This window comes from Plectrocnemia conspersa, unplaced genomic scaffold (genome assembly GCF_051122295.1).
Source record: "Plectrocnemia conspersa isolate PC_06_02 unplaced genomic scaffold, ASM5112229v1 ptg000010l, whole genome shotgun sequence".
NCBI lineage: Eukaryota > Metazoa > Arthropoda > Insecta > Trichoptera > Polycentropodidae > Plectrocnemia > Plectrocnemia conspersa.
Genome location: NW_028277174.1, coordinates 5,890,950 through 5,916,683, shown reverse-complemented (window position 1 = coordinate 5,916,683; position 25,734 = coordinate 5,890,950). Strand labels below are relative to the sequence as shown.

Genomic DNA, 25,734 nt, shown 5'->3' with positions numbered 1-25,734 from the left:
TCTTTACGAATATTTTTAAAAGTTTTACATTAGATGCATTTTTTATACCGCTGCATAAGAAAGGGTGGGTCCATGGAAAATATTTAAAAATATGCATGCTTTCTCGGAAGCTTTTAATAGAGGTCGTAAGGATTCAAATATGAGTGATTAAAATAAAATTATTGAGAAAATATAAGCAGTAAAAATAGTTTACATATATAAATTTATCTATTATAATAATATACTGTATTATTATAATCACATATTTTTACATTATTTTTGCTTATAAAAAATTCTCGAGAATTCTTTAAAAACTTGAGAAGTGAAAATGAGAATTCTTATTTATCCATAAATGAAAAACATTGAAAAATCAGAATGTATTAATATTTTGCATAATTAAAATTCATTTAGTTTTAACTTATATAAATCATAATTATCTGCAATTATTATTAATGTTTGGCCGTTTTGGCGTTTTGCATAAAATTTTATTAAAATTTTAAATGAAATATATCTAATAATCTAACTTTAATAAAAATAAATTACACTATATTGTATCTAATAAACATTATATATATTTGTATATACTGTACTTATTGTTATTATTAAAATTAGTCCATCGTTTATATTTTATTTATTTATTATATTATAAACGCCAGAATATCATAAAATTAATTAAATTAAAGATGATTAAGATTACTCATATAATTATTATATAAGTTAAGAGCAAAATAATTTTAATTATATTTATAATAAAAAATATTTTATCTAAAATTTGATTGGGATATTTACTTCACTTAAAATGCATGAACAAAAAACTCATGAGCCTAACTTTAAACAATATTATTTATTTAAAACCAAAATATTACTTTTTAAAAAAAAATATATATTCTACATTTTAAAAATCCATAGTCTATAAAACTCAATTATTAAAATATAATTTTTCAAATCTAAAACATAAAGACAGTGTTGAAAATAATAAAACTAAAATTAGCTTGTAATTCTATATATTATATGTATATATAATATATGAATCGAGTCATATTAAATTTATTGCTAAAGTATTATTAACGTTTTAAAATATCGATAAATTGCTTATACCTTATATATATAAAATGTTTATATAGATTTTTGATAACTTTCTATTTATTAGAAATAAATAAAATATTATTAGCACCTTAAATTTATGGTTCTTAATTAGCACTAAAATGTTAATCGTTCAATAGTTACTGTGATTATTTATTATATATTTATTATGATGGCACAAATTTTATATTTTTATAGTTGAAAAAGTATCAAATTATTGCTTTATTCAAAACATTTTAATAAACAATTGAAACAATAATTTTTTCGAATTATTTAGTTTCATATATTTGTAAAAAAATGAAATAAATACCTTATTGTATAAAAGTGACGATTTTACATCCAAATCAAATTCTTCGTTACGCCAGTGATCAATTCTCGAAGGAATTCGGTAATAAAACACCTCGGCGAAAGGAGGTCCGAGGGCACTTCCCTCGTAGGGTCGATCTTCGGCGCATTCAACTCGAATTACAAGTAAAAAAAAGTAACACCAAAAATGGCATAAAAAGCCAACAAATCGCCTTTGTTTTGTGTGTACAGCGTTGCCCTGCGGCCGGACCGGGTCATACACTGGCCGAGTCATATATATAAAGTGTAATTTTGTGAAAACAGACAGTTTGTATCGGTGCTCCGAACGTTTCACAGCAGTCTCGTGTACTTATTGATTTGGTAAATACGAAACAGAAGTTAAGGTGAACATTCGAAGAGGAAGGAAGTCGGGATTTTGGATCGATTCTGAATAGTGAAATCGAAATGTGCGAAAGCGAAGGCGCTGGAATGGCGAGCTTTGAAAAGCACAGGATATGGATTCCACTCGTGATCATGCTCTTCATAGGTGAATATACCTTTTATTTAATATTAAAATAACATATAATAACTACCATGTTTTCATTTTATATTTTTAATAATTTGTAATAAATGCTAGAATTAATTTTGATTTTATACCTCAATGAATTTTAACGATTGAAAAATATTTGTTTACTAAAGCTCTAAAATAGTTATTAGGCATTTTAAGTGTTGGGGTCATTGAGTTACTATTTATCCTTGTAATTATCGGTAATGTTATATCTCATTTGCGACATGTTGATTTCACAATCTTAATAGTAAAAATATATTTATAAATAATATATGATTTGTATACAAATATTTTGTAATAAATAATAATAGTTTTATTTATTATTTATTATAATTTATCTTAATTAATTAATATATTTGTATTATAAGAGTTTTTAGTTTATATGGCAATATATCAATTAATTTATTGTATATATTAAAATATATAGATATATCAATGTAGTATTTAATTTAAAATATAATATAAGTAAAAATATAAACATATTTAATAACAATATCAGACAATGATTTAGTATATTAATTTGCTACTGTGGGAACCCTTTTAAATGTTTTATTAAGATAGATAAAAGTGTGAATATAATATGTTTGAAGTTATTAATATAGAGACAATTATCTAAAATACCCTTTAATTTTCATTTAGATCAAACTATTTAAAATGACAATGAATAATAAAAATAAAGATACTTGCTACTTCCATAAATATATATAAATTATAAAAATATATTACTAATATAATATAGATGATATTAAGTTATATATTATCTAGTCTGAAATGTATAAAAGTAAACTTTATTCGGTGCTTTAATTGTGTTAAGATAAAAGTAAAAAAAATAATAATAATTTTAAACTCGATAAAAATAAAAATAATATTAATTTAATTTAAATATTTCGCTGCAACATCACAGACGTTAGCCTAATGCGTTATAGCGGGGTAAACAAAAGCAATAACTACTCGGTTAGTAGTGAGAGAACAGTAAAATAACGTTCCTTTGTGACTTATATTTATAATATTAAGTCAATGACTAATACCTAAAAATACCTGATATCAAATCATATATGGTGTTTTTAAATTTCTATCATGGCTGGGAGATTGGAATTAATGATTATTATGCAATTATAATATCGATGTTCAAAACTATAATATTAATTTATAATTATGAATACACATGTCACTGATTTAGGTATGGTATTTCATTTATTATTTAGTAGTAGTTGTGCTTAGCCTGTAACGCCCTTGTAACGTATTGCGCTAACGCTTGTTATGTTGCAACGAAATATTTACAATTAATTAATATATAGATAAATATGTACGACATAGCTAGATAATATTGAATTATTTATCACGATATTTATCCGTGAGTTTAGGAAAATCTAGGAAAACATAATCTCTGATTATCGATCGGAATTATAATTATGTGATTCAAACCCAGATTTTTCATGTATTTTCTGATTTTAATTCTATAATTAAATATATTATAAATAAAATCATGAGAAAAATTGGTATTTCTATTTTTATTTTATAATAATATTAAACGCTTATTTATAATAAATAAAACATTAGTATAAACTTTAGAGAAATGTTGACTGATTTTGGTTCTTTACAGAACATTTTTTATTACTGTAATAAGTTCCAAAACGCTATATTATAATTTTAGGATAAAAAACAAACAGATCTATGAGTAACAATAAAATAATACATTCATTAAAAATGACTTTAAATATTAATAAATTGATTTTGTATTATATTCATAGCATACTATCCAATTTTATTGAATACAGCTATATTTTTATTACGATTACAACAATGTTAGAACAGTTCATATTTTTTTTAATCATGTATTATTATTATAATAATTAATATATAAAGAGAATTTTGGCATATTTTTAAAAGTATACATTGTTAACGTAAGACTAATTATCGATCACGTACACACTTTTCCTCAGTACCTACGTTTAGCTATTATAATATTCGCTAGCCGTGGGTTATTAAAATTTCCTCAAATTTCGGTCACAGTGTCGATTATGACGTCAGGCTTTTCCTGATAGGCATCTATAAAAGAATCGTTATTTATCGATCAGTCTAGACGGTCAGATACAAATCAATCACTCGTTGAATCTCTCACGTCACTCGACAGAAAGTAAATAGATATACTTTGCTTAATAATCAACTGGCATTATCTGCGGTTTGGTTACAAAGTGGGTATATACCAATTTGGGTCAACGTGCGTAATGGATAGTTAACATTTCACTCGTCATAGGCGCAGTGAATGAAAACTTTTCCATGACAGGTGAAACTAAATGCCCTCGGGTGACATAATTGACGTCATGCTCTTAATTGATGGGTCGATAACGCCGCTGTGTCGTTTCTAAGAAATGCAATGATCAACGTTATTGTCAGGGTGTGATGTTAAGCGTTAATTAATCGATCATAACGTTAAAGTATGCTTGTGTATTGAAAGTTAAAATTTTTACTTGTATTGTATATTTTTGCCATAATCTTATCTGTATTTATGGAACTGATATTTCATTGTACATAACTGTATGATCTATTAATTTAGTAACCATTAACATAAAATAAATTGTTAGATATTTGTTTTCTCTTATTCACACAACTGATATTTCTACTAATTAATAATTAGTCAACATTAAATATTTTTGCTTATATTTTTAATATACATTATTAGATATTCCAGATTTAACTTAGAAGGTTTGTGAAATCAATTTCGCTGCTCCTATATTTTGATCTAATTCTCAAGACACCGTCATTTTCTGATCTTTGGAAATACACAAAAGTAACCCATATTTATAAACAAGTCGCAGTATTGTCAGCTCCTGCTATATTGTTCGAAATATTTCATCTTCAATCACTTTTAGAAAGTTTTTTAGTCTAACAGCATTATCTTGACAAAATCACTCGATGCGGGAATTCAAGTAGACGTCGTATATACAAATTTTGAAAAGGCCTTCGACAAGGTTTGTCATGGGTTATTATAAAAAAATGGTCGAGCCTCGGTTGCTCAGATAATTTTACTCTTTATTTCCTAGTTATTTGAGTGATCGTAGATTGTTTGTAACATATGGCGGCCGATTGTCGAAGGAATATTTCACCCCTTCGGGGGCTCCTCAAGGGTCCAACCTGAGTCCTGTACTCCTTATTTTATTTATTATTGACATACATATGGCAGTTTTTTAAGTTTTATTCTGCGTGTAGATGATTTAGACTGGTTTAAATGCATTCGATCTGTTGTGGACTTTTATTCTCTATGAAGATGGGGGTCAGAAAGTGTCACATTGTTTATTCCTACGAATTCGGTGGAAACATTTTGACTAGAGAAGCTTCTCCGAAACACTTTTGAGATGAAGTGGAGATCTTCTAAACACGTAAATGATGTTTGCGGTAAATCTTATAAGATGCTCGCCTTCGTTATGTTAGTAACGATCGCATCCTCTTTTGATTCCCGTTAGGGCCAGGAAGTCCGCACTGTCCAACTCGCCAATGTCTGTCGCCATCCGACTATTATTATATATATTTAATGTCAGCTACGAGGTGCTGCTATTGTTTTTTTTTACCATTGTGACGCTTTGGGGTAACCTAATAAAATAAATATATCCACTGCTTAAATAAGTCTTAAAAGCTTACGTGCAAATTAAATTGACATTCTATGGTGATAGTAATTTTCCAAGAAAACTGATATGTTCTTAAATAAATTATCTTTAGTCTGATATTTTTGATATTTCATAAAGGAATTGAATATAAAAATGTATTTTTTTCTGTAATATTTTAATTTATATTACATATTTTAATTTGTAGCAGCTTATTTATTATTTTTAATTAATAATTTTACCTTTACTCATATGAAACTAAATTTTGTAATAGTAAATGTAAGCTAAATTAATTTATAATTTATTTTTAAATATTTTATGAAGATAATACGAGCAGATTTTTAATTATTAATACGATTTATTCTAAAACATTTCACTTTAATAAAATTATATCACTAGTATCTAGAATAAAATTAATATAAAAAATAGATTAATTTGATAAATTAAAATAATTAAATCAATTCAATAAAAGTTATTTATAAAAATATACAATTAAAGCGTAAACAATTAAAACCTGATGGGAATCGCATTATAGACGTGTAGAAAAATAATTAATACTATGCGTGTTATTATTAAAATGCAAAAAAGTAATAATACAATGGTAATTTTATATCATAAATCTTACAAAAGCAATAGAATATCGATAGAGTAATTTATTATATTATTTTTATATATAATAAAAATGGCACAATGCTATTTAGTCATTATCATTTATCAATGTACAACATTTAAGAATTAGAATTAGCAATGAATCATTTAAATTGCAAACTAATTAATAATAAAATATCATCAACGGTTATGTGGGGATTTCCCCCTACATTTGAGATAAAATCTTTGCTTGTTTATACAAGTTTTGCCATTTTTCTAGTGTGAAATATTCGAAACATTCCGGACGTATTTTTAGTAGGTTTTTTATGTCATCTAGCTGAAAGTCCGGAAAAAATTGTTGGTGTACATCGAAAGCTTTTCACATGTACGAACGGATCGACCCATTAATTAATATTAATGATATGCGTTTTATTTTAAATGGGAATTCCTTAAATATTTGCTTGTACGATGTGCGGTAAATATTTGACAAATCCGGTAGCGAAGATATGCGCACGAGAAATTTCTTCACAATGACTTTGTCAACATGCCGACATGCCTTCGTTTCGTATCCGTTTCAGATTTGTTTCACAAATCATACATAATCAATATATTTTAGTAGTGTATTTAAAATAGCTCCTTTTGTATTCCTAATATTGAATTCATCTTAATTTTTTAATAAAAATTAAACCTTAATTGATAATAAAATATTATTATTATATGAATCACGTTGATAAGATAGATAAGAGGTCATTCTCTATCGGAAAATCCGGTATGGTAAAAGGCAAAGGCCTAGGAGTTTTCCTTGACACTGCACGTACAAATCAAAATGTCTCAATCAAACGGCAATTTTTAACGATTCAATTAATCCGAAGGCGTTGACTGAACAGTAAACGCCTATTAGAGCCGTTAAAATTGTAGTTAATGCTTTAGTTCAGATAGTAATAAACTTTGTAATTTTATACATCCGGTATCTCATATAAATTTATGGTGAATTATATAAATAATTATTTATAGTTGTAATTAAATTAATACATTAAAAAAATAAGCGATTAAGACAAATTTGGATTTAATAATTTAATTTGTAATTATATCGTATCTTTTAAAGCTTTTTTGTTGATTTTTTTTATCTGATTACAAATTACAAGCACGATAGACCAATTGTATGTATAAGTATCTGGAATAATGCATGAAAGAGCTGCATTAGAATCTCATATAGACTAGTGATTTTAAATTTCTATCGTGCTTGGGAGATTGGGGCTAGTGATTATTATATAAGTATAATTTCGATCGATGGTCATAGATTAGGGTTTCTTAGATTTTCATAATCTCACGGATGAATATCGTAATAAATAATTAAAATCATCCATAGTGGCGTCTATTGATTGTAAGCTTTAATAGCTTACAATGAATAAAATATATGTTAATACAGTCTAGTTTTTACCCCGCTGTAACGCATTAGGCTAGCGCCTGTTATGTGCAGAAACCCAAATATTTTCAGGGCTTTCTTATTTATAGTGTAATGTTTGTATAAATACATAACACCATATGTAAAATACCGCCATAAAAACTGAAATAGTAATTTATAAGTTATAATTCAGGTTGCGCCAAGGAAAATATTATTGAACCTTGAATTCAATAATTCTACGAAAAATCTTCGATAAAATAGTTTCGTTATGAATAAATACAAATAATGATGTAAATCAGTCGTAACTTACTTTTTTTATTTAAAATAAGTATTTGATACTTGAAAATCTCATTTAAAATGTTTTTCCTTGGGTTACTACTTTTTACTAAATAAAATTATTTATATTATATTATATATATTGCAAAGTTTATTTAATATTCTCCATAGATTGAATGGATTCTATAGTAAGCATTTATTATTTTACACGTGTCGATAAATACTAATTAATATTCAACCAATATGATACATTCACATTGACCTTTAATTACAATGCATAATCACGTGTATGTCACTAAGCATAATATAGCTCATATAATTTTTTAATATCCATAATTCGTTTCCCATAGCTGAATAGTTGAAATGTTAAAACCTTGTAGCTAGAATGGACTATACCCAATGTTTTTTAACTTCTCTTCTCAAGGAGAAGTTGTTGTTTTTATTTATTGTATTATTTGTAACACTTATATTTTATCCCAAAATATTTTTGGAACACTTATACCTGACCCCCGCGTCCGTACATCACGGAAGCAAGCGGAATAAGACCTGCGGAAGCTTCTCGTTGTGATTGGTGCAAGCATCTTTTGGACATAACAATATGTTTTGTAAGCATGTATCAAATAAATCAGAATAACCAATTACAAGGTGCTTCTTAAAGATAATTTAGTCAACGAAAGGACAAGAGCGTTGTGGGAACTCGTTCTTAAATCTTGTGGGTCACGAACAAAAATATTTTGACTTTTTGTTCGTTTTTTTTATTAAACATAATTAATGAATATTATAAACCCTACCCAAGGAAAAAAACATCTTTTAGTTCAACTGAGAAATGAGATGTGATAAAATTCTGGTAGAATTGAGCCACGTTGTAATATAGATTTTAATGAATTTATGTTGACATGTTCATACATAGCTCCCTGATTTACGCGCAAAAAATATAATACGCAGATCCAAAATTGTTTACCTATTTCTATAAAAAAATGGTAATTTTTAATCCTGGTGCGAAGTTCATTCAGTGATAAAAGTATATTTTGTGCAAAAGGAGTGTCATTCTTGATTAAAAGATGTGAAAGGTTTTGTGTTTCCGAAAGTGTCCAGACATTTTATGAAACGCTGAAACGCACGCTAAGTGTGGAAAATCAAGAAATTCTGAACTCAAAAATTAAAAAAATAATAATAAAATAAAATCCAAAAATTATTTTCTTGACCAAATTAAATTATTCTTTATAAAAAAAATGGTAACGTGTTCTGTCAAAATTTAGTTTTAGGGCGCATAAGGCTAACGTTTTATGAAAAAAAATATAATGGTACTATTATAATTTTTACATTCTAAAAATGGCACTTATTTTCGAACAACAAATAAACTCACATACGTTTCGTCTTTCATTGTCTTTAGTAATTGGTAATTTATGCGCAACGATTCGGCCTCCCGCAGCTCTGCAATAATAAAAATTCCTCCGTGTCCAAATATGTCGTACAGATTCCACATATTTGATACTTATCACAAGTCATATTAGGGTGACTATGCTTTTAAATAATAATAAATAAGAAACAATTTATTTTGTTAACTTATATTTTAAGGTTAAATAATTATTATAGTAGGATTTCGATAAGTTTTTTAATATTTATATAATATTTTATTAATTATGTAACGTAATAAATAAATTAGTTACATTCAATAAATGTTATAAATTAGGTACATTTTTTATACATAAATATATCAAAGCTTAAATCAAGCTTTAATGAACCAATAATTATAATAGCATGTTTTGGCTAATTTACCTCAAAATTTGATTAATCCATGGTCACTGTCGTAATCCGATCCCATCGTTTATATGCGAGCAGGATGTTGATAGCCGCAGCGCGCGGTGTCATCCCGTTTCATTTTCGTTATTTGTTTTTATTCATTCAAGATAATGCTAATTGGCTACCATACCATTTGTCAAAACGTTTGTTCAACAACGTCGTTTACATATCAACATGGGCACGAGCGCTACTCTGTAATTTCTCGGCTTAATTATGCAAATGGCGGCCGCCCGGTGAATACCTTTCGCTCTACGGATTTTCACGGGAAAATTGTATGTAGCAAGAGAAAATATATGCAGCTATTTATTCACATTTTGAAATGAAGAAAACAATGAGATTAGCAAAACACTAAATTTATAATGGCTGTAAATGTAAATGGACCACAAAATGCTCTGAAAGTGAATTGACTTATTCCACTTTTGTGTAAAAATGCTTTAAATTCCCTCTTTTATACTACGAAATATTCGCATTTTTAAGATTGTAAGTAATCATTGTATTTCTGTGTCAAAAAATAATTATGGTTGTTAGAATAACAAATGAATAAAAAAAAATATTTTAATCCAGTGTTTTTTGTTGCTCTTTTCAAGTTAATTGTGTATTATACAATAGATATCCAATTTACAGACAAGGTTAATATTTTAAAATTATTTTATTTATTGTAAATCTTAATGCAATATAATTGGATTTAGTCCAATTTGTTACAACAGGGTGAACACAATCAACAAATATTAATTAAATCAGTGACAAAAATGAATATTACAGCTAACAATTTATATATATGTCACTTCAAGAGATCGGGATCTAGGTGAACCTAATCTATGATGATCAATTAGAATAATAATTATATAATAGTCACTAATTCCGATCTAAAAGATGTGATAAAAATTTAAATAAAAAAGGGTTCACATGGGATTCAAATTTATTTCACAAATTAAATACTTTTAATACAACTTACAGTCAATATATGTCACTACACATAACCTAGCTCGATTTTATTTTGAATCTTCATCATAATATTCTACCGTAAGGCTAGGGAAATCTAGGAAACCTTAATCTGTAATTCTCTGTTGGAATTAAATTTATATAATAATCAATAATTTTGATCTTCCAGAGACGATATTAAAAGAAAAACACTAGGGTTCATATAGGGTTCGAACCCAAGCATTTGTAAAATATTTTATAAATTATAAACCACTGACTTTTACAACTGGGTTATTTACAATCGATATGCTTTGAACAATTTTGTATAAAAAGGTATTGGTGTAATTTAAATGTTAATATTGTGAAAGTTATCAATTTACAAAATCTTTTTAATTGTTATTGATTATATTTGAAAAATCTTATAAAAATAAAATGGTATGTATGAAATATAATATAAAATCTAAACACCAAAATATGATAAATCTAGATACTACTTAATATGGTGAAAATAAAATATTTTTCTAATTAATTTAAGAACTATTTTCTGTAGACATTACATTTCTAGTTTTCGATGGTTAAAATTGTCGGCATCCTCTTGATTTCTGGTTTATAGAAACTATTTGTTAGCGTTTATATACAAGGCCAAACTGGGGAAATTTTTGTTCTCAATCCCTTTATGCAAGGTGTAATTACAAGGAACTAAAAGTTATTTTTTTTAAACAATTTATTTTGTCGCTCGTGCAGGTTTAAAATGTTATTGTGATGCCTATTGTCACGTACGGTTCGCACCGAGCTCTGAGCCAGGAACATCCAATATGACAAAGGGCTACCAACCTGCCGACGTTTATGACTCAATACTGATATTTTATTCATCGCGCTTACTGCGTCAATTTCATTAGAAGCTTGTTGTGATTGCATTGTTTACCAATGTAGACTGTGAGAGTAAGTAAAATTATTTATTACTCGCGATTAACTTCAATCGTCATTTGTATAAATTAAATGTATTTTATCATTACAAGAAAAAATATGTTAAAAATTATTATTTTATGTATAGGGTATATTAAATAGAAAGTGATTATATAATTGTTAAAACGTTCAGGTTTTAAATGTAAAATTTTGATAAGCTGATGTTAAAGATTAGTATTTGATCTACATTTCTGCATATATAGTAAGGAAACTTTGTAAAATATGTGTCTGATATTGACTCTAGATGTCGTGTATAAACCATGTATTTTAACTACTGATAGAGGTATGAATAAATGTTTTATAAATTGATTTTAAAATTACTTATTTCCAAACAGTTTGACTTAATTTTTAAATATTAAATTATAACTAAATAACTTTGAAGAATGTCTAAGGTGTGAAAAGTATGTCCTATTTAACTTTTTCACACATGGCAAGAAACACTTATTTTTATTATTATTACAAGAATCTAAAAAATGGGTCATCCTCCCGGATCAGAAGGCCCCAGAAATCCACTCTCGGCCTTGGTGGTCCTAAATGGCATTCGTGTTTCAGCATCGGGGGTTTGAACTTTGACAAGTCACGAGCCGAGGCTTTAGCCGACATACCCGGACGTACGGTATATACACCGTAGAGCGCCAGCAATCAACCCAAATAAATTTATTGGGCGCCCGCTGCCATCAGAATTATTAAGAAGGCATTCGCGTTTAAAGTGACGTGTTTACGATTTAATTACTGAGCCACGACAGCCTCCAAATAAATTCATTCAAAGCGCCGGCACAGCTTGACGTCCGCGGAGATGCTCGAACGAGAGGAGATCGGAGGCTTTCAGGATCTTATCTTAGAATGGCATCCGATTCTATAATCGCTTTGTGTTTTGGTTTTATTAGGAGTCAAAACAATAAGGATGTGTTTTTTTATGTTTAGAAAACCAGTAGCACATTTTTTTTGTTTTTAAATATATAGTCATATTATTTTGCTAATATGATTGCAATCGGATTTCAACGAAAATGTACTGAAAAAATATTTATTATTACATAATATTACATATAGAATCAATATGATACATTAACATTTTTTATAATTTATTACCTATAAATGCAGAAATGTATATAATATAATAATACATATCTAGTAAAATCACACAATTTTATTTAAAAATATTTTTACTGTTTAACGTTTAATGAAATAGAAAGCTTTTGGAAAAGCTCGTTGAAAAAGTGCAAAACTCAATATTAGATATACAATTACTAATAATTTAAATGAATTATTATTAATAATTCAGCTTTGATTTAAATAAGTAAATAATTTGTAATAAAGATGTCGTCGAGAAGACATTTTAGATAGCCTGTTTGCCGATCACTTGATTTTTTTTACGATAAGGAAAAAATCAAAATAAAATATAGTTTATTTATCTATTTACATATATAGATAATATAGTTTACTGTAATGATATATTTTCCTTTCAAACTATTGAGAAATGTTATCGTTTCATTTTTGACACAATAACATTAAAATTTTAACTTCTTGATGTCACAGCAATTTGAATACGAGGACAATTTAAATAAGCAGTATATAAAATAGAATGCGCATTTTATAAAATATATGTGCATTAAAATAAATAATCTGTGTATGAGCGTTGGTGTGAATTACATTTACACATCAACAACGTACATACATACATACGTGTACCGGATTTTCCGCGTAGTGAATAAATACAGTTTCATTGATACCAATGGTATTATAAATCAATTCTTTGATACATTTTAACTGGTTTAGTTAGTATAATTATATTCATACTATTAAAAATATAACTTCACTGTAACAGTTGCGAAACGTACAATTACTGTTTAAACCCAAACCTAACCTAATGAAAAGTCGATGAACTTATATTAGATTAATTCATTAAGGTTAGATTTGGATTTGAACATAAAATATTGCGCGATGTATAATAATATTTATTTAATGCTCATTTTTAATATTTTAATGCACAACTCATCCGTTTTAGTGCACACAAATAAAATGTTGCTCAGTCCAAAATATGTTTTATTGAACATGAATATATTTATTTAATGCTCATTTTTTTATTATTAAAATAAAGTGGTTAGAATTTATATTAAATCCTAAGAATGCTTTTGACTGACGGTCAGAATCATTTTTTCAGTTGGCAATAGTGTTGTTATTGTTGTAACGCTGAAAATTGGTCGGGACAAATGCGTAATCAAAAGCTCCTGTTAACAACACAAATCAAGCGTGCTCTTCTTCGCCGCTCTGTCGTTATTCCCATTTTGTTCGTCACTCTAAATACCTGCGCGTCCTACATACAAACGAATAGATTCGTTGCAGATTTATTGAGGGTTATTCATGAGGTGTTCACGGTTCTGACCAAACGATATATTTTATAAGATATTTTTAAAATAAATAATTTATTGCCCATTTATATTTATACATGTTATATTTTTTTAATTCACATGATCGTCCTATATTTTTATTCTAACCATTTGATATTTATTCTGACCCGGAATAATATAATTATAACCAAGCTGTTGATAAAATTCTGACCAATATTTAATTTTTATTCTGCCCCAAAGTTGATTTTTTTTTAATTGTACCGGAACGAAAACCGAAATGAAAAAAAATGACGATTCAAAGCCCTGCATAAATGTACCTAATGCGTACACCTTTTATTTTATCCTGCTCCGTAACAAAACTGCGCAGGACAAATTAACGCCGACAAAACGGCGCAGCGTCAAAAAAGCGCAAGAAAAAACGGCGCCACGTCAAAACTGCTGAAACCGTACGTTTTCTAAACTCAAATGTATACAATTAATAAGACAGTTTTAATAGTACTACAGTAGGCATAACAGATTTTTAATCCATATATTTTGTTTCGTTCACATTTTATAGTTACGAACAAAGAGTTCCATTTATAGTTGAAGTTGTTAAAGCAGATTGACAGATTTATTTTACAGTTTAAGATTTGGAAACTATAAAGAAAGGGGATTCATAACTGCAGATGTTCCGATATATTTACGCTCATTTTTAATTTGTTGTATATTGTTTCTATTAAGAATCAGATATAATTTTCTAGTTAAGATTTATTAAAATCAGAATTTAAAACGACAATATTTTGATAAAATGCATCTAATTTTCTGGTGATGGTTTTTTACTGAGAAGTTCAGCTATCTAATTCATAAAAAAATATTGATCGCTAACCTGCCATCGGAATGCGTATAACATTCAAACTTATCTCCCAACAATCATAGATTATATTATTATATTAGTCGTTTGAGAATATCTGCACGTTTAAAATCTGGTTATAACATCCGGATACTTGTAAGAATTTGCTTAAATATTTCCTGATTTCCATCGGCGCCAATTACAGAAACGTTTAACACAAAACCAGCACGATAGACAAGTGGTATGTCTCAGACTATTAACGTGAAAGACCTGGGTTCAAAGCCCATGTCTGGGAGATCGGAATTAGTAATTATTATATAATCATAATTCCAATCGATCATCACAGATTAGGTTTACCTAGATTTTCCTAATCTCACGGATGAATATCGTAATGATTAATTAAAATATAGATATATCGTATATATTAGGTATTGAAAGTTCTTTAAAATTGAGCTACTCATAGAGAATAACTTGTACGTATTTAACAACAAAAAATGCATACTCTTAACATTAATAACAGATGTGTTTATCTTTCATTTCAGGAACATCGAAAGCCATCAAAGCAGAAGTGGACTGTTTAGGCGAAGGGCTCGTTGCGAATCACACCACAGGTTGTCGTGAATACTACAGATGCCGTAGTAGCACTGTGAGCGGGCGATACTCCTGTCCTCCAGGCCTAGCATTCAACGCAGCAGCTCGTCAATGTCTTCCCAAGAACAAGACCCCTTGCGTCCAGCACTTATGCGACCCCGACGACACTAAATTCTACACAGCTCCCGGAACGCAATGCCACTACTACTACAAATGCGAGAAGGGGGTTAGCCTCGAACTGGCTTGTCCTACAGGCTCTTGGTTCGATTTCCGAAAGCAAGAGTGCACCAGATCTGCCGGCGTTTGCTACGAACCTGTATGCACAGGACAGACTGATGGCAAATACCAAGACAGCACACAAGGATGTACAAGATCGCTAATATGTTCAGCTGGAGAATTGGTTGCAGTCGAAAGTCCAGGACCAGTTTCAGGCAATTGCCCAAGTCCTAGAACGACAGCTGTGGCGTTCCCGATAGCTGGAAGCGATAGATGTGCCTCTCTTCCTGATGGATTGTATCCAGCTCCGGGAGCTCGCTGTAAAGATTTTATCATCTGTAAAGAAGGAGAAACTCAAGCGTCCATGCGCTGTCCTGAATCGTATAGATTTGATGGACAAAAATGTTCAGCTGAAGAAACAACGCCTTGTATAGACGAATGTTCAAATTTAGATGATGGATTTCATGTCGATTTAACATCCGGATGTAGAGAGTATTTCTATTGTCAAAATAGGAGTAGTTTATTGAGAACGGCTTGTTCAGAAGGAACTGTATTCGATGGACAGATGTGTGTATCTCAAGCGTTCTATAACTGTCCTATAACAGTGAGAGATAATCCTTGCATAAATAGAGCTGATGGACATCATCGAGATTTTAAAGACTGCAAGTCTTTCTTATATTGTTCATCAGAAGAGGTTAAGTTTAGAGAGTCTTGTAAAGGAGCTCAAGTTTGGAACGGTTCTTCTTGTGTTAATAATGACGAGTTTCATTGTGAAGGACCTATACAATGGTCGGGTTGCGGTGAGAAGATCTCCGGTTATCATCAAGATAGGACAAAAGGATCTGATTGTAAAAACTACTATCATTGCAACAAGGATAAGCGTATCAATTTTTCTTGTTCTCCTAATTATCTGTTCAACGGAGAAGAATGCGTTAGAGAAGAAATATATACTTGCCCGAGTTTAGAGAAAGATTCTTGTGAGTTTAAAACTGACGGTTATTATCAACAAACTAATGGAGAATGTAGAGCTTATTACATGTGTTCAGGCGGCAATAAGATAATCTATTTGTGCGATTTTAATCAAGTCTTCAACGGAGAGAAGTGCGTCGGTAAAGATGAATACAATTGCCCGTATCATTCAAACGATTGCGTCGGAAAATCAAACGGTTATCACCAAGACACGAAGACCAATTGTAGGAAGTATTACTTCTGCGATAACAACGAGAAACTCACCACTTTGCAATGCTCTGGAAGTAAAATATTCAACGGAAGAGGTTGTGTCAATCCGAAAGAGTATCAATGCCCGGTCGGACAGAGCGGAAACCCTTGCGCTTATAAATCTGATGGTTTTTACGTACAAGATGGATCGAAATGCAGACAGTACTTCCAATGTAGTTCCGCAAAAGTCGCATCAAAATATACATGTCCGATAAATCAGATCTTCAACGGGATCGATTCGTGCATCGAGAAGAATTGTTCAATAGAGACGGTGACTTGTGAGAGGAACGGATTCTATTTGGATCTGCAGTCTCGGTGCAGAACTTATCACATCTGCATCGATAAAAGAAAGTCTACGTTGCAATGCGACAGCGGCAAAGTGTTTAACGGACAGTTTTGCGTCCCAGCCGATGTATTCACATGTCCCGATGAATGTTCGCAAGATCATTGCAATAAGACTATTTAATTTACATATATTATATATAAAATACCTCGAAGTTCATAGATCAACTCTAGTCAGCATAGAAATTGGACAATGGTTGAATAGAAGCGATTTACTATATTTTAAGAAATATTTATTACGTAGCATAAGCGAAAGCGTTCCTAAAATTGTATCATTTTCATCAACATATTTAATATGATTAAGTGCTTAGAAAATAATTTGTGTTCAAACTTTATTTACTTAGTGATAGAATTGTATTGATAATGTCGATCATTGGTAAGACACAATGTGTTCAATATGTTTATATGAGTAATTACTATGTAAAATTTTAGCTTATAAATAAAACAATTATACGTATGAGATGAATTTATATTCTTAGTATAAGTAATAAAATTTAATAACATAAAGCAAGCATATAATCCTTAAATGCAATTTATTTTAAAAAAATATTGATATATATTTGCTCAGTCAAACTAAAAGAATTAAAGCTTTCAATGTGCATATTTATATTGAATGATACAGAATAGAATGGCAAAAAGACTAGGAAAAAAATATCTAAATTTTGATTAATGAAAAATATATATTATCAATATGCTATTCTATACAGAAAACGGACGAAACTCGTATATTAATCGGAAACGATAAGAACATCTTTATTTAATGTTATCAATTCCGAATAAATTTTAAATGGTGTTTTAACAATTTCAAAACGTTGCCAGATTATATACAAGATGATTACATTTTGGATCTGAACCAGTGGCAGCTGTACAACTATTTTATTTAAATAATCAAACTATTTGCATATTTCTATAATCTGTCGAGAGAACGAGACATTGGCAAATAGTCTTACATGTTTACTACATATATTTTAAATAAATCAATGCACACTGCTCTTACAGCACCAATACATTTGAAACATTACTAATCTAAAATAAACATTCGTATTCAATCATCTATTGTTGATTTAGTTCAACATATTCAAAAGAAAATGATAGCTTTGGACCGAAAAACAAACATCATAAACTTAATTATTTCTTTATATATATTTACACTTTACAAAGCTTCCAGTCGTCAAATGTGTTTTATTATTTTTGGAATGTAGATATAGATTTAGTGATCACACAATGATTGACTAGTTGAGAATATCAGATCATTATAAACGATTATTGTCGAAAAATCAACAATTATTACAAAAGCATAATCTGTCAAGTTCAGATTTGTATTTTGTTAAGATGCCGATGTCAGATTTTAGAAGATGTTTATTATTCACAATTTACATTATGTTACTTTTCAACATATAATTTCTTTATAATTTCATATATATGTATGTATATCATTATATAAATATATATAATAATGAACAGTCTTGTTACATTCAAGATTACGTACCGTTAACAAACTGAATCTGAATTCAAATTTTGTACATAATATCCGATACAATAACTAAAGCTTGCTTTTTTCAATACAATTTTTTAATAAAGATATAATTGAAAGTCACAGGGGGAAATGAGAGTAAGACCATTTTTTTAAATATAAATCCGTATCTTTGAACTCTGTATTATTGCAAAATATGGAAAATGATGATAGTCGTACGTTTTTCCATTCCTCCCCCCCAAGTTTTCAATTGAAACAAATAAATCGAAAACGTATGCGAACAGTTTCAACATATGTATACAAAATATATTAACAATATTAACTTTTAATCTGATATTAGTTGATATTGGAAGCTAAGAGTGGCGATATATCCCAAATTTTAATGACACGGTCATGACCGGTAGTGCACAATCGTCCTGTAGATTCGTCGAGATGCATGTGGACAACATTGTGCTTCATATCGTGAAAAGATGCTAGCGATTCTCGGCTGAAATGAAAAATAATAATATTGAAATCGATTCGTGTTCAATATACATTATAAAAACACTCACGGTTCATCTTTTAAAATGTTGTAACAAGTGGTACAAATTCTTTGAGGGAATTCAAAGCCCATGATTGGCAAAGGCAATCTATTCGGCGAGCAAGCGTCGCAAACGGCTACTCCGCACCAACGGCAATGATGTTGACGTAAACCTGCAGAAAGTAAATCAGTGTTATTAACAGAACTATAAAATTATGTATAATTTTATGATCTTACCTAATTGTCTCTGGTCCATCATAGCCCGTATGTTCCAAAAGAACGGCTTATGGCACAAGTTGCATGTATCGGCTTCTTGCCATGCGGGAGTCTCTTTACGAGAAGCTGCCATGTCCCAGCATCCAATTGAACCGTCTGCGCTTGCCGATATTAATTTTTTAGCACCTCCAGAATAACACAGTCCCGTCACCTTATTGCTGAAATGAACGATTTATTTATTAGAAACTGATATTATATTATCACATTGCGTATGCAATATTATCAATTAGCTTATAATAGTTTTGTGACAAAAATTGGGCTAATCAAATCTTTTATTTGTTTAATATAAAATATATAAAGTATAAAACTCTTCTTTTTTACACTTCTATTAAAAATAATTGACGATGACGTAAATACAGTCTTTAATTGTTCACTAATAAATGGTACTTCTCAAAATAGATACCTCTGTGGAGGTGAACGGCACAGGATATACCGATTAATCATATTGAGTTGCGTTTTTTATGTCCCAGCAAGCGAAAAAATATGCGACGCTCATAGAATTTTTTAATTTAAATATTTTTATGATACATGAGCTCTTTAACCACTTGACAGTTTTGCCCGAGCGCGACTCGGGCGCGGAGTTTGATTGTGTATTGACGAGCCCGAGCGACGCTCGGGCTAAACTTGTTTTAACTTGTTTGGTAGTGACGTTCGGGCTCATCATGTTTTGACTTGTTTTAGTGGTGGGGATGTCCCTGAGCGAAAAAATATGTGCATACCAGAGGGAAATTTTGTATAATGAAATGGAAGGATAAAAAGAACGTAACATTATTATCAACAGTACACAATCCAAAAATGGTAGAAATCGAGAGAAAGGGAGATTCGAAAAGAATTCCGAAACTTGTTGGGGACTACAACAATTTCATGGGTGGTGTTGACAGAATTGATCAATTCGAAAAGAGAATAGATATTATTGCCCGGATTGTGATGTAGGGCTGTGTATAGAATGTTTTAAAAATGATCATACAAAAAAACTTTAATGGACAAATTGCAACTTTTTTAAATTTTTTTTTTTTGCGATCTTGAAAATATGTATATTACTCAGTAATTATTTTCCTTGAAAAAAATGTATATTACTCGGTAATTATTTTCCTTAAAAAAAATTGTTTATTTTTTCTTTTTAAAAAAACCTGACAATTTATGGACACTCTTTTTTACCAAAAACCAACTGTTAAGTGGTTAGCCCCTTCCCAGTCATATCCGAGTCAACTCGGAAATTTGCATTTTGTGAATTCCCATCTCAAAAATCAGCAAATTTATAATTGCATTTTTTATATCATTATATATTTTAAATATTTATAACAACTGTATATTTTTATGCCGCTGCATAGGAAAGGGTGGGTCCATGCAAGAAGTTTTTAAAATAGTGATGTGACTGGGAAGTGGTTAACATACAGTGGCGGTCAAACGAATATGACATTTTTGTTTATCAACTTAACTTCTGTTATTATTTTGATGAAATTTAGTTATTGAAAATAATAATAAATAATGTATTTACTGAGAATAAAATCATCAAACAAAATCAAATTTAATATGGGGTGAATACCCATTGTGATTCAATAAGCAGTGGTCAGTTAAAAGTATATCAGAAAACCTTGATATTTCTAGAAATCAAGTTTAAGCATTAAAAAATATAAAATATGGGTAAATGTCTATCATAATAAAAATGCGAAAAAAACTTCTTTGTATTTAGATCGAAAAAAATAAGAATTTCTAAAGAAAATTCGGTTAAAACCACTGTTGTATGGAAGTGATATTAGTCAGAACTGTTCGAATAAGATTGTGTGAAGCATATTTACATGGTAGCTTTACTCGACGTAAACCATTTGTCAAAAAATCATATTAATTGGACAATCTTAGACTGGAAGACTATTTTGTTTAGTGATAAGTGTAAATTTAATAGAATAGGCTCTGATGGAAGACGATTTGTGAATTAAAAGTTTAACCCAAGATATACCATAAAAACAATTAAAGGAGCTGTAGCAAAGTATCAAATTGACCTTCGATACTATCTGTATTACAAAAAAAATCTCAAATCTATACATTTTATATATAAGCAGAAGCGGAGAATAAAATAATGCTCATTGTAAAGGATCAACCTAGGTAATGTTATCGAAATAGAATAGCAATGTAAAAATTTATTATGTAGTATTTACAGATTCTATAATATTTAGTTAGGTATATAAGAGATATATCTTTAGAAAATAAAAATGATTGAGATATTCTAAAAATAAGAATTAAATGTGCAATAATTAAAATGAGATTATATAAATAAAACACATCTCAATCACATAAATCTGTTTTTAGAAAAAAATATATCGCATTTTAAATAAACAGGTTTACAATATTTTACGCACTCCTTTCTCATAAGGTTATTTCGGAAAACTGTAACTGACCAAACATAATGAGTAATATAGGTATGTATATATTTCATTGTAATAAATTGGCGAGTAGTGCTCTGGCCCCTGGTATAAAAAATTAGGAGGTATCCAGAAGCGGTCGATCAAAGATGATGATTTTCTAGACATATTGTCAAAAGAAAAAAGATTTGGCGCCCATATTTTCAAATATATTTTTTCCGACAATATAGTAAATGAATAAAATTGAGGAAATAAATGGTACCAAAAGGTTTTTATACGCAGTCGTCTAATTGATTTTTATTAATACTCGTAGACAACACATAAAATCAGAGTATAAAGTATTTTTAGAAGTACCTAAATGTAAGGAAGATTGTTTAAACTTATTATTGTTTGAAACACGAAATATGCATAAACAGACAATTGGTCATAAATGTCAGCAACTTAAGTCTAAATTTGACCGGCTTGTTTATTATTTTTCAAAAAAAAAAAATATGCGAATACAACAATAGTTCCTATATCTTCATTCAATATCTTCAAAAAAAATGTTCCAACTTTTGATTCCTTTTTCGCAAAATTCGCAAGCATGTATTATCAACATTTAAGGCTGTTAAATGTTGATAATACATGCAAGACATTAAAGGTTTTTTTTTTTCATTGATTATAAATTTTTAATGTTCACTTAAATATTTTTCGATTACAGGTACCAATTATATTCACTTAATTTCATATGAAAAATATTTAATAGTTTTAATCATGTTTATATATATTATTGGAAAAATAATGAAACATTGCAATTTCATAGTAATTTCATCCTAAATTTCAATTTAATATGGCGTTTCACAAAGTTTAACCGCCATGTATGTAACTAATATTTTAATTATGTAGCATGGAATATTCAGGAACGTGCTGTGCTGTCAACGCATAGAATTTCTGGAACGCGCAGATAGTGTTAATTACTTATTCTCATTGTACTGTATTAAAATATCTAAGGCGATGGAGATAACTTTATGTAAATGAACAATATAAAAAAGTAATTGTTCCATAAAACGAATTGTTTGCGCATTACTGTTTGACAGATTAGGTGCGGGCGAGCATCGATTAGAACAGTGAACATCTTATGAATAACTCTCCGACAAATCCTTTTTCGAAGAAAAATATTCAAAGATTTACCTTACATAAATACACAAACAATTCATTTAATGGAACAAAATATTTATTTGAATGCACATATCTCTCAAAATAATTCCCTGTTAAATAGCACCCTGTGTAAATCAGTTCAGTTAGAAGACATACAGCCTTTTATTTAATTAGAGAACAGATTATATAAAGTCATACCTGTGGCCTTGTAATTCATAGGCAGTTCCTCGCTGCTCGCCAATATCCCAAACAATCACCGATTGATCGAACGATCCGCTAAATAACAACTGAGGCAACGGCGCCCATGTCAAAGCTCTAACGGACCTTAACAAATTCAAATGATTATATATTATTCTTATTATATTACAGCAAATACACGAGGGCCTAAAAAGCAATAACGTTTGATATTTAGGAGTACAATTGTTCTTTCGTCGAATAGTTTTTGTATCTACCAATATGCTTTTGCTCTTTTACCCCTCGTTCATAAACAGTACAACGCAATCGTACCCTGTGTGGCCTTTCAACGTAGTCACTAAGTTAGCGCCGTTGTTATCTAATTTAAGCATACTTATTTGTCCGCTGTAATCGCCTATGAATGCAAGTTTGGACTGTGAATCGAATCTGAATACTTTTGTTAAAGAAAATACACAATCGGAACAATAGAATTATTGTATATCAATGCAAAAAGGATACTGCAGCGTGGTACACCATGCTTCAAAAGAATATCCGCCTAGTTTTCTTCCAGTTTCGCTGCAGTGGAACGCGAATATCTTGTCGCGGCCAACAGAGAGCACCCATTCGCAGGACAGAGCGAATATAACGCCGGTCACCCTGGCCGTGTGAGCCAAATACTCTTTAACCTAAAATTGTATAAAAGCATTGATAATTCACGAGTTTCTTAACAACGGGCATCCGTCAAATTGATGGATAGACACAATTACTTATTTATTTATTTTTAAATAATTTATTTAACTTAACCATTTGAGTGGTACAGGTTTTTTTCATATTATGTAAGAATTGCTAATAATTTCTAAACTAAAAAGAGGGATATGAAAAATAATCAACAACTTTTTTAAATGAGAAGCAATCGTAATATTAAAAAAAAAAAAAATATGGTTTTTAATAATAATAAAACCAAGTTGAACAATAAATTTTACATCTTTCAAAATGGTAAAGGAAGTGTCAATAACAATAATATGCTTGGAACATTTTTACAAAATTATTAAATTTTCTTTCAATAATTCCAAATATATTGTAGATTTACTCTTGGTAGCTAAAGATGGATTAGTATAATTTGAAACTTTGATCAGGTCTTCAGACAGGCTTGAACCCTCAAAAAGACCTTTCTTTTATACCAGTTGTTTCCTCTAGAATGCTCATAAAACTGGATTGCCCCATAAATCATAATGTACCTAATGTTTTTTGGTTTGAAACAAAAAAAAAATCCTTCGCACCAATGACATTCTTTCTTCATTGCTTTACACAAATTGTTACACTAGGATTAGATTGTTTCAAAAATAATAATTTTACAAATGGAACAAATTCAATAGGGTTATTTACCAAACCAGTCATTTTGATGGGTGTCATTAGAGATAGGAGCATATTTTCAAAAAGTAGTAAAAAAGCCAGAAAAAATAAAATATGCAAAGCAAATGGAAACACGGCAATTTGACAGGTGAGTAGTGAGTTTATATTATTATTATTTTATAATGCATTTATAGTAAATTATAGGGGGATTTTATTGCTTTGATATATATTTTACTATTTTTTTGTGTTAATGTATCTTAATAATTTATTTTAACTTTTCCATTATTGAATTTCAATAATTTATTTAACTATTGTATACACAGCCATGACTATAATAATGGGGCACCCTGTAAAATGGCGTGTAACTCCCTACGAGTGTATAGTTTGACCAAAATATTTTAGCAGGTAGTTTTAACTTTGTCGTTATAATCTATTTTATTTAATAATTTAATAAAAAAACACGATTTGGGTGAAGTAAACATAGTGAAAAAGTCGTAAAACGTGTTGAATTCATTTGTTCTCAGACGGTGAGAAGAAGGCTCGACGATGTGGGATAAATAAAAGTTGTGAATTGGGCGAAAGTCATTTGATCCGATGAATCCAACTTTGAGCGGAAAAGAATATCTAGTTGTTTGCGCAGTACCCAAAGTGAAATATGTTGGCGGAAGCGGTATTTATTTAATTAATAAAAAATATTTTGAAGCACTGTGACAATAAAAAGAAAATGCATTAGCTCTTTGTCTCCTTGTTTCGTTAGTTAGTTAGGTGAACACAAGTCGAAGATAAATATTGAATTACCGGGTTTATCCTATTGCAATCCGTAGCCAATTTAAACTCGGAGACTGTGCCGTTCTCCTGACCGATGAACAGCTGCCTGGTCTCCGGGGTGTAGAACATGGACGTGCATCCGGAGGGCATCGTCTGGCATATGCTAGGCCAGTATTGTCCCGAGTCTCGCTTCAGCCACACCCGGACCGTCCTGACGCCGCAAGTCGCTAATTAGAATATCGACTCTAAGAGACCTAACGAGAGTAATGCGTACTTGTCGTCGCAGACGCTGACGACGCCGTCCTCGCCGGGCACGATCTGCGCCGCGTTCACCTCGTCGTGGCATCCCTCGAGCTTGCTGAGGAGCGCCGGTCTGACGCCCCCGCATGCTCCTGCGCGCGTCGCCGGCTTGATCTCCGCCGCCATCCCGACTTGACAACTGACGTTCACGCTCGCAGGCGCGACAACTCAACGGCGCACAGCGCAACTTGCATCGTAACGCTCTTATTTTATTTTATTATTTCATTTCATACAATATCTTCTTTAATTAGCAAAAAAATATTCACACTGATATTACATTAATAAATCAACAGTTTTCAAATTTTCAATTGATTTTTTTTCACTTTGTGTACTGTTAATATTATTATTTATT

At 29.9% G+C, this 25,734-nt stretch overlaps 2 protein-coding genes across 2 annotated transcripts; one reads left to right on the top strand and one right to left on the bottom strand.

Moving 5' to 3' along the window:
* Nucleotides 1-1,589: 1,589 nt before the first annotated feature.
* LOC148230467 (chitin-binding domain protein cbd-1-like) lies at nucleotides 1,590-17,477 on the top strand. The gene is made up of 2 exons (XM_088195871.1): nucleotides 1,590-1,894; nucleotides 15,196-17,477. The coding sequence occupies exons 1-2, from the start codon at nucleotides 1,813-1,815 to the stop codon at nucleotides 17,142-17,144; spliced, it is 2,031 nt and encodes a 676-aa protein (XP_088051997.1). The 5' UTR covers nucleotides 1,590-1,812; the 3' UTR covers nucleotides 17,145-17,477.
* Wdfy2 (WD repeat and FYVE domain containing 2) lies at nucleotides 17,472-25,547 on the bottom strand. The gene is made up of 8 exons (XM_088195872.1): nucleotides 25,357-25,547; nucleotides 25,113-25,293; nucleotides 23,481-23,647; nucleotides 23,295-23,408; nucleotides 22,986-23,111; nucleotides 19,252-19,448; nucleotides 19,046-19,187; nucleotides 17,472-18,981 (listed from the first exon to the last, which is right to left on the bottom strand). Exons 1-8 carry the CDS (start codon nucleotides 25,506-25,508, stop codon nucleotides 18,831-18,833), a joined length of 1,230 nt encoding a protein of 409 aa, XP_088051998.1. The 5' UTR covers nucleotides 25,509-25,547; the 3' UTR covers nucleotides 17,472-18,830.
* Nucleotides 25,548-25,734: the final 187 nt, after the last annotated feature.